This window comes from Pygoscelis adeliae, unplaced genomic scaffold (genome assembly GCF_000699105.1).
Source record: "Pygoscelis adeliae isolate BGI_AS28 unplaced genomic scaffold, ASM69910v1 Scaffold1041, whole genome shotgun sequence".
NCBI classification, from domain to species: Eukaryota; Metazoa; Chordata; class Aves; order Sphenisciformes; family Spheniscidae; genus Pygoscelis; species Pygoscelis adeliae.
In genome coordinates, this window is record NW_008824152.1 from 933 (window position 1) to 13,029 (window position 12,097).

Consider the following 12,097-nt stretch of genomic DNA (forward strand, 5'->3'; position numbering starts at 1 on the left):
AGAGACTAATTAGGGGTGGGGGGGTGTGGGTGAGGTTCTGATCCGGGAGGACCGGCGGGGACGGTGCTCGCCGCGTCTCCTTCCGTCGTCCGCGAGGGAAGGCTGGTGGGACGGAGGAGGTTCGGGGCTTTCCCTGCAGAGCGACCTGCAAGCGCGATTTCCCTTCGCGGGGCCCGATGCCGCGTCTTGTCTGGGTGGGTCCTGGGCTCCTCGCTGCTGAGGCCCTTCCTCCGCGCGTGGCTCGTCTCATTTTGGCTTGTGTTTTAAAAATAAGGGGGCAAAAGTCATCTCCGAGAGCTTTCACCACTTCGAAGCTTTCTCGTGAGGGAGACAAGCGCGGCGCTGCAGCAATGATAACCTGGCACTTTATTTGACTGGCCACTTTTTAATACGTGGTTTTAATACTGTGGTTTCCCCCATCTGTCGTCTTTACAGGTACAAGCAAGAGAATTCAGTTCAGCTCCTGGCAAAGATGTCGCTCTCCAAAAGGGAACTGGATGAGCTGAAACCATGGATCGAGAAGACGGTGAAGCGAGTCCTGGGGTTCTCGGAACCCACCGTGGTCACCGCGGCGCTGAACTGCGTCGGGAAGGGCATGGACAAAAAGAAAGCAGCCGGTACGTCCCGCGGGCTCCAACCCTGACCCTGCGGCCGCTCGCAGAGGCGGTCAGACCCCTTGACGGAGAAAACAGGTGCACGCAAAGCCTCAAATAGCTTTGAAATAGCCTCGAATCGGGTTTAAACTCGCTCCCTCTGTTCCCGGAAGACCGACCTAACGCTGGGCTGCGTGGCAGGTCGTGGTTTCGTTGCCGGCAGCGGCTGGGTGGCGGGGCGAACGCCATCCTTGCAGGTGTGAAATCTGGTTTGTGTTTTGTGTTGAGCTAGTTTTCCGCCCCCCCCCAAACCTGGAAGCTCTCGAGTGTACGCGGGGGTGATTCTGACTCAGCCTTGGTGAGGCAGAGGTGAGGACGTGCAGATCCACGCAGACAGGTGAGAGGCGATCGGAAGCCTTGGAATATGTTACAAAAACCGAGGAAGCGAAAATGAATTGAAGGCCTCTTTTTCTAAAGGAATTGAAAACGATAATTTAACCCCTGGCTTTGGTTTTTTGACCATTAGAGCCCCCATTTTTTTTCTAGTCGAGGCCTGGACTGCCTAAATCCTTCAGAGTTTAAAGCTCCCGACAACAGGATCCGCACATCCCAGAGGCCTCCGGAGCCCGGGTCGCAGGCCCCGCTGCATTAGCAGGGTTGAATCCACCTTTAAATACGTGTTTTGCAGCTTTGCAGAAGCCTCTGCGAATTCTCCGCTCTCCTCCTCGTCCCAAGCGGTGAATTCTGCCGTTCACACAACTCCTTCTCTTTTCCAGACCACCTCAAGCCCTTCCTTGACGATTCCACCCTGCGATTTGTGGACAAGCTCTTTGAAGCGGTGGAGGAAGGCCGAAGCTCCAGGCACTCCAAATCCAACAGTGACCGGAACCGAAAGCGAGAGCTGAAGGTGATTATTGATTATTGATTGCTTTTTTTTAATTATTTTTTTAATTTTTTTTTTTTTTAAATTTTCCTGTGTTTTGGTGGCCGTGGAGGCAGCACCGGTACTCTGCCACACTTTCCTCTTCCAGAGAGGTACATCTCGTAATGCTTTAAAGTTCAAGAGAAAAGACCCTTCTCCATGATGAAGTGTGTGAGCCTTTACCTGTCGGTTCTCTTTACCTTCGGACGAGGCAGCGCCACGCTGTCCTCGGTGGCGGCCGAGGTGGCAGCTTGGGCTTTTGGTTTCTTTAACGATCTCTGCCAGGCTCGTGCGGCAGAGTAACTTCACGGGGCTCCATCTCTCCGTTTTCTTTCGTACTCTTTACCCTTGCCTTGGCGTTTTCACTGGGAGCCTGGGGTAGGTGCTCCCAGCTCCCAGCAGCTTCCCGTTGCTCTTCCTTGCCCAGACGCGCCGCGTTTCGCTCTGCCGGCCAGCTCTCCCCGTCAGCAAGTGAGTGGGGCTCTCTGGTGGGTTTTCATTCTCTTTTTTTCCACCCGGAATCGACAGAGGGTAGTTTTTGACAAGCCCCGTCGTAGCACAAGGTTAATTACGGCAGGGATTTAATAGCTCTCTGGTGTTTCTCCCGTCTAACGTTTGTCTGGGATGGTGGAAGTCTCGTGCATCCAAACCTGTTTTCACCTCCTTTCTTCTCTTGAAGACTTTACTCGCCATCTTCTGGAATTGCATTTTTTCCATCACTCGCATACCGAGTTTAAAAGGGGCTACTCTCCACGCTGCTCCCCGCTTACAAAGTAAGTTTCCTTTCACTTTTTCTGAGGTTCCTGTTTTATGGCAATCTGTGTTTCTCTGTGACGGTTCTAGTCAGCGCTTAACCTCAGTTAGCTAGAATAAGCCCCTTCAGGATTGGGATCTCTTCAGGTGTGTTGGGAGACAGCTGCTGTCACTCCCTGTTTTCTGTCAGAAACTTGCTTTTTCTCCCGCTTTCTGGCTGAGGCGTTATCTGGCGCCGGAGAAGGGTCTCCTCCAGGTCCCGGGTACGTTCACCGCTTAGGGGACGGTGCGTTAAAACAGCTTCCGTCCTGCAGAGCTGGTAGAGCCCGAGGAGCGGCAGCGCAACCCAGTTGACTGATCTGGAGAGGTTTGGGTTCACACGTCCCAGCCCCCTGAGAGCGGCGGTAGCTTAAAAGGACTTCAGTCTTCTGCAGGTCACGACAGTCTTTCTTGGTCACGACAGAGGTGCCAATAAGCGTCTTTCGAGTATTTCCGTGCTGCGGTTCCGCTTTAATTTGGGTATTGGGCTGGCACAGCCGCACACTGTGCCGAGCCGCCACAGAGCCGTTAGAAAGCGAGGTTTCGGCTAGGCTGGTGGATCCCAGCGGCTCCCCTCGACCCTCTTGCTTTTGGCCTCTTGGGGAGGCGGCGGAGAGATAGGGACGTCGTCAATCCCATCGCCGCTGGGTGCTTCGCGGTGGCAGGATTGCAGGCTGCAGCCTGGCGGGGTGACTCTTGCAGCCCCGTGGCACAGCGAACGCGTGTGGAATCCCGCCTTTCTTCGCAAGTTGAATTCGGATCGCGCCCACCTTCGGGCTGTCTTGTCCTCTCGTCTTCCTCGTGGCCGTGGCCGGTGCGCTGCGGGACAAGGGGAGGGGAGGGAGCAGCAGCCTGTTGCAGAAGGGATCTCGTGCTGGCAGAGCGGAGCAGGGATGGGGCTGGGTGCGTAGCAGGCGATTCTTCTCCAGTGAAGCGTCCGCTGGGGTGTCTCGCGTGACCGCAAGATGGCTGATGGTGTTCTCGGCCTCCCAGCTAACCCGAAAGCAGGGCTGGGAACGCTGCGGGACAAGGGGAGGGGAGGGAGCAGCAGCCTGTTGCAGAAGGGATCTCGTGCTGGCAGAGCGGAGCAGGGATGGGGCTGGGTGCGTAGCAGGCGATTCTTCTCCAGTGAAGCGTCCGCTGGGGTGTCTCGCGTGACCGCAAGATGGCTGATGGTGTTCTCGGCCTCCCAGCTAACCCGAAAGCAGGGCTGGGAAGCCACGGAGTAGAGCTATCCCTCTTCTCTTGGCTCCTGGCGTGGGGACGGGCGTCCCGCCTGCCGAATCGTCAAGGCCTCTCTCCGGAACTACCTTTCTTGGAGGTCCTCCGTCAAGATCTAGATCTGTCCTGACCCTGCTGCAACACAAGATGGTCTAGTGAGGTTGTCGGGTCACGGTCATACTTGCAGACTGACTTCACCCCCCACCCCCCGACCCCAGCGCGGGTTTTGGATTTGAATTTGTACTTGCGCACTTAGATCTTGTAGCAACGAGCAGCGGATTAATTCAGAATGCTACTTACTGGTCACGTTAGCCGTCTTCAGCGTGCTGCCTGGCCTGCCTTCTCTCTCCTTGGTTAACTCTTGTGGGGTAGGTCATTGCTCGGGAAGTTTCAGGAACTAAAACATAATGGGTTTACACACTTTATACTATGGGCAAGTCCTTTCTCTTGAACTTGTAGGTTTTCCAAGAAGTACCTGTGTCTGGATGAGGAAGTGTCCTTGTAGAATATGAACCGTTATAGTGAAGAAGGGATTGCAACTAACGCTTACAACCGGTGTGTATATTTTCTTTTCAAATAACACCTTGACACACACACTACAGTAACACAGTCGCACGGACAAATCCAGTTTACCGTACACAAAACAGGCACTTGACTAGATGAAGTCCATGGCCGCAGTCTCGCGAGCTGGGGCGTGCTTGAACGGAGCTCCGCGTAAAGCGCACCTCGCCTTTTGTTTTGTGACCCTCACGCTGCATGCGAGTCCATCAGTGCGGTCGTTGCTCCACCTGCTCTCCGAGCTGCGCTTCTCCGGAGCGGCTCAGTCTGAGCGGCGGCGTCTTTGGATCCGAGCTGGAATCGGCTGGGTCGGAGCGTGAGGGAATGCCGCAGGTGTCCCGCCCCGCCCCCGGGTCTGGGGCTGCATCCTCCTTTTGGGGAGGACATGGCAGGACAGTGCAGCTTCCTTCACCAAACCTTCTGAAGTTGGCGGAAGACATGGAAACCATTTTAGCCCAGTCAGGTCAGCTTGTGGGCAGGCTTTTTCCATCTCTCCGGGTAGTCGAGCGAGACCTTAGATCTCCTCAGTGCCAAAAAAACCTTTGACTGCCTGAGAGAACGATGGTGGCTTTTACACAGGCGCGTCCCTGTGATGTCTCCTGTCCTTCAAGCTCTTGGATGGATCATCACTGATGCTTCTCTGGTGGGGGACCGGGGCCCAGGCTTCATTCACGCGGGATTACCAGTAGGTTAGGCTGCGAGTGCCGCCCTGGAAACTCTGAACCACAGTGCAGTGCTGACCGTACAGTGCCGGATCTGAGCCGCGTGGCGGTTTCTCGTCTTAAAACGGTGGCCGTGAGGAGAACTCTTTGTTTTTAACCACCGTTTTCTCCTCCTCTCCTTTTACGTTAGGATGTGTTTGGTGATGACTCTGAGGTATCCAAGGAATCTTCCGGCGTCAAGAAGCGGCGCATACCGCGATTCGAGGAGGTTGAGGATGAGCCTGAGGTCATTCCAGGCCCGCCGTCAGAGAGCCCTGGGATGCTGACAAAGCTACAGGTCAGTCTAACTAGGCTGAGCTCTGCCCCAGAACGGAGCTGCCCGTACCCGAGATCTTGAATCCCAGCATGGTTTAGTGTTTTATCTTAATTCATATCACAAGCTGAGCAAGCAAACGGCACGTTGCTTTTGACTGTCCTTTGTCTGCTGCAGTCGTTGCCTGTGTTCCCTTCACAAGGCTCGCTGCCGCTTGTGCGTTAGGCTAACGATACTGTGAAGCCTTCGAGCGAGGAAAGTTTAGATGTTCTCTTCGCGTAAGCTGGAGTGAATGATCTCGGTAGAGAGTGCCTCCACTGTTAGATTCCTTCTCTACAGCTGGAGGCTGTTGATTAGAGCAGTTCGATACGATTCTGTTCTCACTAAGCTGGCTTGCATGCATTTGCAGCTGTAAAAGGGTGCTGAGGACCCCTTCCCTCCTCCTGATAAGAGGGAAGAAAAAAATGCGCTCTCCGATTTTTCTTTCCGCAGATCAAACAGATGATGGAGGCAGCCACCCGGCAGATTGAAGAGAGGAAAAAGCAGCTGAGTTTTATCAGTCCTCCGACACCACAGGTACCTACCGGAAGCAACAGGCAAATCCCGTGGTCCCCGTTTTCGGCTGTGGCATGTTGGCCTAGGTGTGCTGGAACAGGCACGTAACAAAACTTCCTTCTGTGTCAACAGCCAAAAATTTCTTCTTCGTCCCAATCGGAACGTCTCCCCATCGGCAACACGATCCAGCCCTCCCAGGCAGCCACGTTCATGAACGATGCCATTGAGAAGGCCAGGAAAGCTGCGGAGCTGCAGGCCCGAATCCAGGCTCAGCTGGCCTTGAAACCAGGGCTCATCGGCAACGCCAACATGGTGGGGCTGGCCAACCTGCACGCGATGGGGATCGCGCCGCCGTGAGTACCTGCCGTTTGCTGTGTAATCCTGACGAGCGTAACGCCAGAATGCCGATGGAGGGTCTTGACCAAAAGTTTCTCCAGCGCCGTTGGGTTCCCTCGCAGTGGCCTTAACGGCTGCTGAAGGAACAAATTTGATATTAAAGAGGTGAAACGGAGGTTACTCCTTCCTTGGGTAAGACTCCCAACTCCTGCACGTGAGATTTGAGTCCTTTCTGGCGGCATAGATGAGATTTAACGTTACGAGGAGGCCTTTCGCAAGTCGGGGGCCGGTTTGGTGCTTACCGTGGAAATAAGGCTCACGTTTCCTTTGAATTAATGCTGTACTCGTGTTTTAATGCGATGTATCTTGCCTTGCCACCAGGAAAGTGGAGCTGAAGGATCAGACAAAGCCTACGCCACTGATCTTGGATGAGCAAGGCCGAACTGTTGATGCGACTGGTAAAGAGATTGAGTTGACTCACCGCATGCCAACCCTAAAAGCAAACATCAGAGCTGTGAAGAGAGAGCAGTTCAAACAACAGCTTAAAGAAAAGCCCTCGGAAGATATGGAGTCGAACACTTACTTTGACCCCCGGGTCTCCATAACCCCAGCCCAGCGTCAGAAACGCACCTTTAAGTTCCATGAAAAAGGCAAATTTGAGAAAATTGCCCAGAGGTTGCGAACGAAGGTATTTGAGGTCTTGCCATGCTAACTGACAGCACGGAAGCGAGGGTTCGGTTCGGGATGGGAGTCGATTCTCCTCTCCTGGGATGCGAAGGGATGCTGTGTTGGCTTTGACTAAGAAGCTTTTCAGGAAAGTCACCTGAAACTTTTCTGTCGACCCCGTTCTTGTTGGAAAGGCAGGCATCCAAATTAGACCGTGTGTGTGGAAAAGCATTTTCTTGCAGCTGTCTTCACTTGATGAAAGACAAAAATCTAGTTCTTTGACAAAAGATGGAAAATTTCCACAAAGAATAGATCATTTTCTGGCCGGGTGTTCTTTCCACAGAAGTGATCACCCTAGAGGTGGAGACTTAAAGGAATCTTGGTAAAACGCCCAAGTTCTTGGGGAGAAGGGGGGAGAGAACAGCTTCATGAGACAGAAAAGTCCAGGGCTACGATGCCCGGGGAGACATTCCTTTGGGATCGTTCCATGCCCCTAGAAGGCTCAGTAATAAGACCAGATTTTTGACAGGTTTGTGACCTTCCGCAAAAGCACTCCACCGTCACGTGCTGCATGGTTTCTTCTGCGGTCTGCTTCAGATTGTTTAAAAAAAAAAAAAAATCTCCCCCAAATCGGCCGGTGCATACATATTGTGCTTTTCCTGAAGGCTGTGCTATTTTGGAATGACCTTTATGTGCCATTTTCCCCTCCTTGTTCTCAGGCTCAGCTAGAAAAACTGCAGGCAGAGATCTCGCAGGCTGCCAGGAAGACGGGGATACACACTTCCACCAAGTTGGCTCTTATTACCCCGAAGAAGGAGCTGAAAGAGGGGGAGATCCCGGAGATAGAGTGGTGGGACTCCTACATCATCCCCAACGGCCTTGACTTGTAAGTAGTTTACTTGCTGGGTTTCGATCGTTCTGCTGCAGGAGGAAGCTCGGGGAGCTTCTCGGGGGCGACATGGTGGTCTGTCGAGCACTTGGGTGAATCGGGCCAGACGTTATCTGCTTGAGCTGTTGAATTCCACCTCCCTCGCCTCCGAGATCCAGGTGGGCGCTAGGTTTGCTCCCAAAGTCTCTCTTGGGGCTGGTGGTGGGCAGCTGCCCTTCGCCCTTGTTGGAGGCAGCGTTCCTCCAGCGACTGAGGTGGTGACTGCTGTGGAGTTAGAGGGGTTTTGTTGGCCCAAAGCTGGTGGTGTGTTTTGGTCGTTTGGTTTTGGTTTTTTTTTTTTCTTTCCCAAGCGTGAGTGAGTGTTCTGTACAAGTCTCATTCACGGCAGAGTTGTGGGAAGCCTGCCTCCTAACCTTGAAACGTGGGTGGAGGTTCCACTGGGGGACACCCCTACGCATTAATACTATGTCACTGTGCGTCTCCTTCAGCACGTCAAGCTCTGATCTGTGCTTTGGGTGGGGATTTGTGCGTGTCACGTACCCGCCACGGCTGGCCCAAGGGAAGTGTCGGGGTTTGGTTGGTTTTTTTTTTTTTCCATGGCTTGTGTTTAAGGGAACGCAGGAATTCAGGCTGGGAGGTTTGCAATGATGCCCGACTCTCTCCTTTCTAGAAAAGGTGGAACGTCTTCAAAGAGAGACGAGTACTTTGGGATCACAAACCTCGTGGAGCACCCAGCGCAGCTCAACCCACCAGGTACTGCCTCGGTTTTGGTCGACTTTGCTGTTAAACTAGACACAAAATGCTCGGAGCGGCTGGCGCTCAGTGGGGTGAACCGGCGTGCAGGTCCCCGCTTGTAGCACTGCAGCCCGGTGTCTCTTGTCCCTGGAGGAGAAGAAATTGTGTAGAGATAAGTCTGAAAGCTCCGCAAAGATAGCTAAAATTGGGAGGGAGAACCTCTGCCCTGTTTTTGGAAACTTGATATAAAACCTGGAGCGGTTACCGGTAGCTTGCTTACCCATCGATGGCCTGCTCCGTGCTCGCTGGGGTCGCAGTGCAGACACGAGCTTCTCATCTCCGGCAGGTTGCTTTTGACCTTCTTGACCTGAGGAAGGGACATAAAATAACCACAGAGCATTTTCCTTTTCAGTAAAATCAAAAAACAGCCAAAGCCCGTTTTCCTGGTTGCGTGGTTTGGTGCGAGCAGCCTGCAGCGCTGCGGAGGTCGGGTTTGTCGATGAAGCGTGGCTATAACGGAGCGTGGTGCGGGTGTAACGGTTGCAGGCAGCGTTTTCTCTTGCTTCTTCAAAAGCAGATTTGTGTTTTATCTTGCCTCGTTTCTCTTCCCAGTGGACAGTGACACACCAGTGACCCTGGGTGTTTATTTAACCAAGAAAGAGCAGAAGAAATTACGGCGACAGACTCGGAGAGAAGCCCAGAAGGAGCTGCAAGAGAAAGTCAGGCTGGGCCTGATGCCACCGCCAGAGCCCAAAGGTAAATGACGGCTACGGCAGGCAGGCTGCGAGCAGAGCTCCGAGCTAACGCGGGCCCTTAGCCATCAAACCGGCGGTCCGGGCCGAGCGCGGACGTGGTTGGGAACGCTGCAGGCAGCACAACCTCTCTACGGGATCGCACGGAGCTGTGTATCGGGGCGCGTGTGCGTACCCATACAGCCGGTTTACGAACCCGCAAGCCTGCCTGGTGTCTCTTGTGCTTTACCACTGCGGCAAGGCGGTGTCCGACAGGAGCCTCTCACAGCTCCTCTCCCGTTTCCCTTGCAGTAAGAATCTCAAACTTGATGCGAGTGCTGGGGACGGAAGCTGTTCAGGACCCAACAAAAGTCGAAGCTCACGTTAGAGCGCAGATGGCGAAGAGGCAGAAGTAGGTGGCACGTTGTACCTTTTTTTTTTTTTGGTCATTTTTAGATGGATTTAGTGCTGGTGCTGCATTTGTTTGTAGAGAACGAAATCCTTGAACTGAGGCAGCAAAGCAGCGTGATTTTCTGCGTGTTGCTCTTGTAGCCTATTTCAGCCGCCCTGAATGACCCCCCACCCCCCCGAGGCCCTGGGAGGGGCTGGGTCTTGGCGATCAGCTCTTGCCATGGGAGAGTGGCCTCGTGCCCTGTATTTAACGAGTTTCTTACCACGATGATGATCGCCGTCGCAGTTGTTACTAATGAATGTTTTCAGGGGAGAGACAGGATTAATTGGACTGGTGACTGGATGAAAAAAAGCCCACGTGCTTTTAATTCAGGCAGGTGCGGGCAGAAATCCGGGCAGGAGTTGCAGCTGCTCTGTGCTTAGGAAGAGAAGGGTCCGTTTCGATGCCGTGACGGGTGCACCGTAGGCTGCATTCGGCTTATTGCTGCGTCTCTCTCTTTGCACCCAGGGCTCACGAAGAAGCAAATGCTGCGAGAAAGCTCACAGCGGAACAGCGAAAAGCGAAGAAGGTTAAAAAGCTGAAAGAAGACGTTTCGCAGGGAGTTCACATAGCCGTGTACAGGTGAGCGCTGGGCTGGGCGCTCCGGGCGGGTGGTTCACCGTACGTCTCTTTCTAAATAAACCTGACAAACGCCCTGTAGAAACGTGCTGATAGAGAGGAGCAGCCTTCAGCAGCAGGACTGTGCACCCGCTCGTCGGGTTTCCATCGGGCATTAAAGAATCCCGGCCCGTAGCAGTTAAACGCTGTCCCAAAAGACACGTCCGTCAGCTCTGTCCTTAACTCATCCTGTTACAGCCGAGCGCTAAAAAACACGTGTCAGGTTTGGGGCGTTTCAGCTGGGATTGAAGTTTCTGTGGAGGAGAGCTGTTTCCTAGCTGCCAGAGCTAACCTGGTACACTGATGTCCAGAAATCAGGAAACTTTCAAGATCTAAATGAAATGAGAATGGGAAGGGACGGACGCAGCCTCTCTGAGCAGTCCGATAACAGACGCCCGTCATTTCGAGGTGTGGGTAAAGCCCCTGAGGAGGAGCCGGAGGAGGAAATGCTGGACCCAGTCGAGGCAGAGCAGGGAGCTCTTATGGCTGATGATAATAGTTCTGTTTTTCCGCAAACATTTGGGTTTTTTTGTGTGTTTTTTTTTTTTTTATCCTATCCTTAGGGTCAGAAACTTGAGCAATCCAGCAAAAAAATTCAAAATCGAGGCGAACGCTGGCCAGCTGTACTTAACAGGCGTGGTGGTTTTACACAAAGATGTCAACGTGGTCGTGGTAGAAGGAGGTGAGGACTTCCGAGGCAGGCTTTTGGTCACAGCGTAGTGTTCAAAAGCTTGCCTCTGGCAAAAATTACTGTGAAAATTGTTGACTGAGGGTTACGGAAGGACAAGGGAGTAAGGAGGCTGTTTGAAACTCCCTTAATTACGGCTCTGATGGGGTTAGCGCTGACTGCAGAGTGCACTGTAATCCAGTTAGAAAACCCAGCGCGTTGATGTTGAAGAGAAAAGCACTCGATTTGAATCCTCGATGCTCTGAGTGGATGCTTAGAGCGAGGAGAGCCTCAGCTCTCGGTCTGGCGCGGTTCCTCACGGTTTGCACGGTTCTAAGTAATTTTGCGAGGTGTTGAAGAGCCTGTTTGGCAGCGGGGAGTCCCGAGGTGGCGGAGAGCTGTGCCAAAGGATGCGGGAAAGGCTTTTAGCCACCCCGGGGGTGTTCGTGCTGGATGAGCCTGGCTGTGCTTTACTTGCCGTGCCTGGTCGGCTGGGTGCGCTGGGAAGTGTTTGTGGGCGTTGTCTGGCTTGTGCTGCTTTTTAGAACCTCCTAAAAGCTGAAGGTTAAAGGATTTCTTGTGAATGTTGGGTCTCGATTCTCCCCAGGCCCGAAAGCACAGAAGAAATTCAAACGTCTTATGCTTCATCGAATAAAATGGGACGAGCAAACATCGAACACAAAGGGAGAGGGTAAGTGTAAAACCGCGTGCGGAGGGGTGGCGAAGCGGCTCTTCCTCTGCCTTTGGGACTAAAATTAGCTTTATTGGTTGGGTTTGTTTTGGGTTTTTTTTCCAGATGATGATGAGTCCGACGAGGAGTCCGTTAAGAAGACAAACAAATGCTCTCTGGTTTGGGAGGTGAGTCGCGTGCATAGTTCAATACGGGGGGCTTAGGCTGGAGGGAGGCGAGCCCCGTCTGATGGCGGCTGAGGCAGAAGCGATGCGCTGAGGCTTTGGGTCGGACGCCAACCTGCTGCGCTCTGACTCTTGCCGCAGCGTTTCTGGAGCTGCAGCAGGACTGGGAGCGTCTCCCCCACGCAGCGCTCCCCCTAGTCACGCGTCAGCCTGAGAAAATGTTTACTCCCGGGCTCCCCGAGTCACTCGGGAGCCGTGTCTCCCGTGACTTTCCCCCGGAGGTGGGTCGGAAAACGTCCCTTTTCTCCTCCCAGGGCACAGCGAAGGACCGCAGCTTCGGCGAAATGAAATTTAAGCAGTGCCCCACGGAGAACATGGCACGGGAGCACTTTAAGAAGCACGGTGCGGAGCACTACTGGGACCTGGCCCTCAGCGAGTCCGTGCTGGAGTCCACAGACTGAGGTGAGGGGGCCGCCGCCGCCCCCCTCCTCACACTGCAGCCCCCCCCTTGCCCCCCCGCCGGATCTCGGACG

The 12,097-nt window shown here is 53.7% G+C and overlaps 1 protein-coding gene across 1 annotated transcript; it reads left to right on the top strand.

Moving 5' to 3' along the window:
• Positions 1-440: 440 nt before the first annotated feature.
• Positions 441-12,062, top strand: PRPF3 (pre-mRNA processing factor 3). Its single transcript, XM_009334361.1, has 15 exons — positions 441-617; positions 1,370-1,500; positions 4,939-5,085; positions 5,554-5,637; positions 5,749-5,969; positions 6,334-6,640; positions 7,338-7,504; positions 8,178-8,260; positions 8,855-8,998; positions 9,286-9,385; positions 9,893-10,006; positions 10,606-10,724; positions 11,317-11,400; positions 11,506-11,567; positions 11,879-12,062. The coding sequence occupies exons 1-15, from the start codon at positions 473-475 to the stop codon at positions 12,023-12,025; spliced, it is 2,055 nt and encodes a 684-aa protein (XP_009332636.1). The 5' UTR covers positions 441-472; the 3' UTR covers positions 12,026-12,062.
• Positions 12,063-12,097: the final 35 nt, after the last annotated feature.

Excerpts from the sequence above, each read along its gene's own strand:
- PRPF3 (XM_009334361.1), top strand. The coding sequence starts at position 473 with ATGTCGCTCTCCAAAAGGGAACTGGATGAGCTGAAACCATGGATCGAG. Across the intron at positions 1,501-4,938 it reads ACCGAAAGCGAGAGCTGAAG|GATGTGTTTGGTGATGACTC; the intron begins GTGATTATTGAT and ends CTTTTACGTTAG. Across the intron at positions 5,638-5,748 it reads TCAGTCCTCCGACACCACAG|CCAAAAATTTCTTCTTCGTC; the intron begins GTACCTACCGGA and ends CTGTGTCAACAG.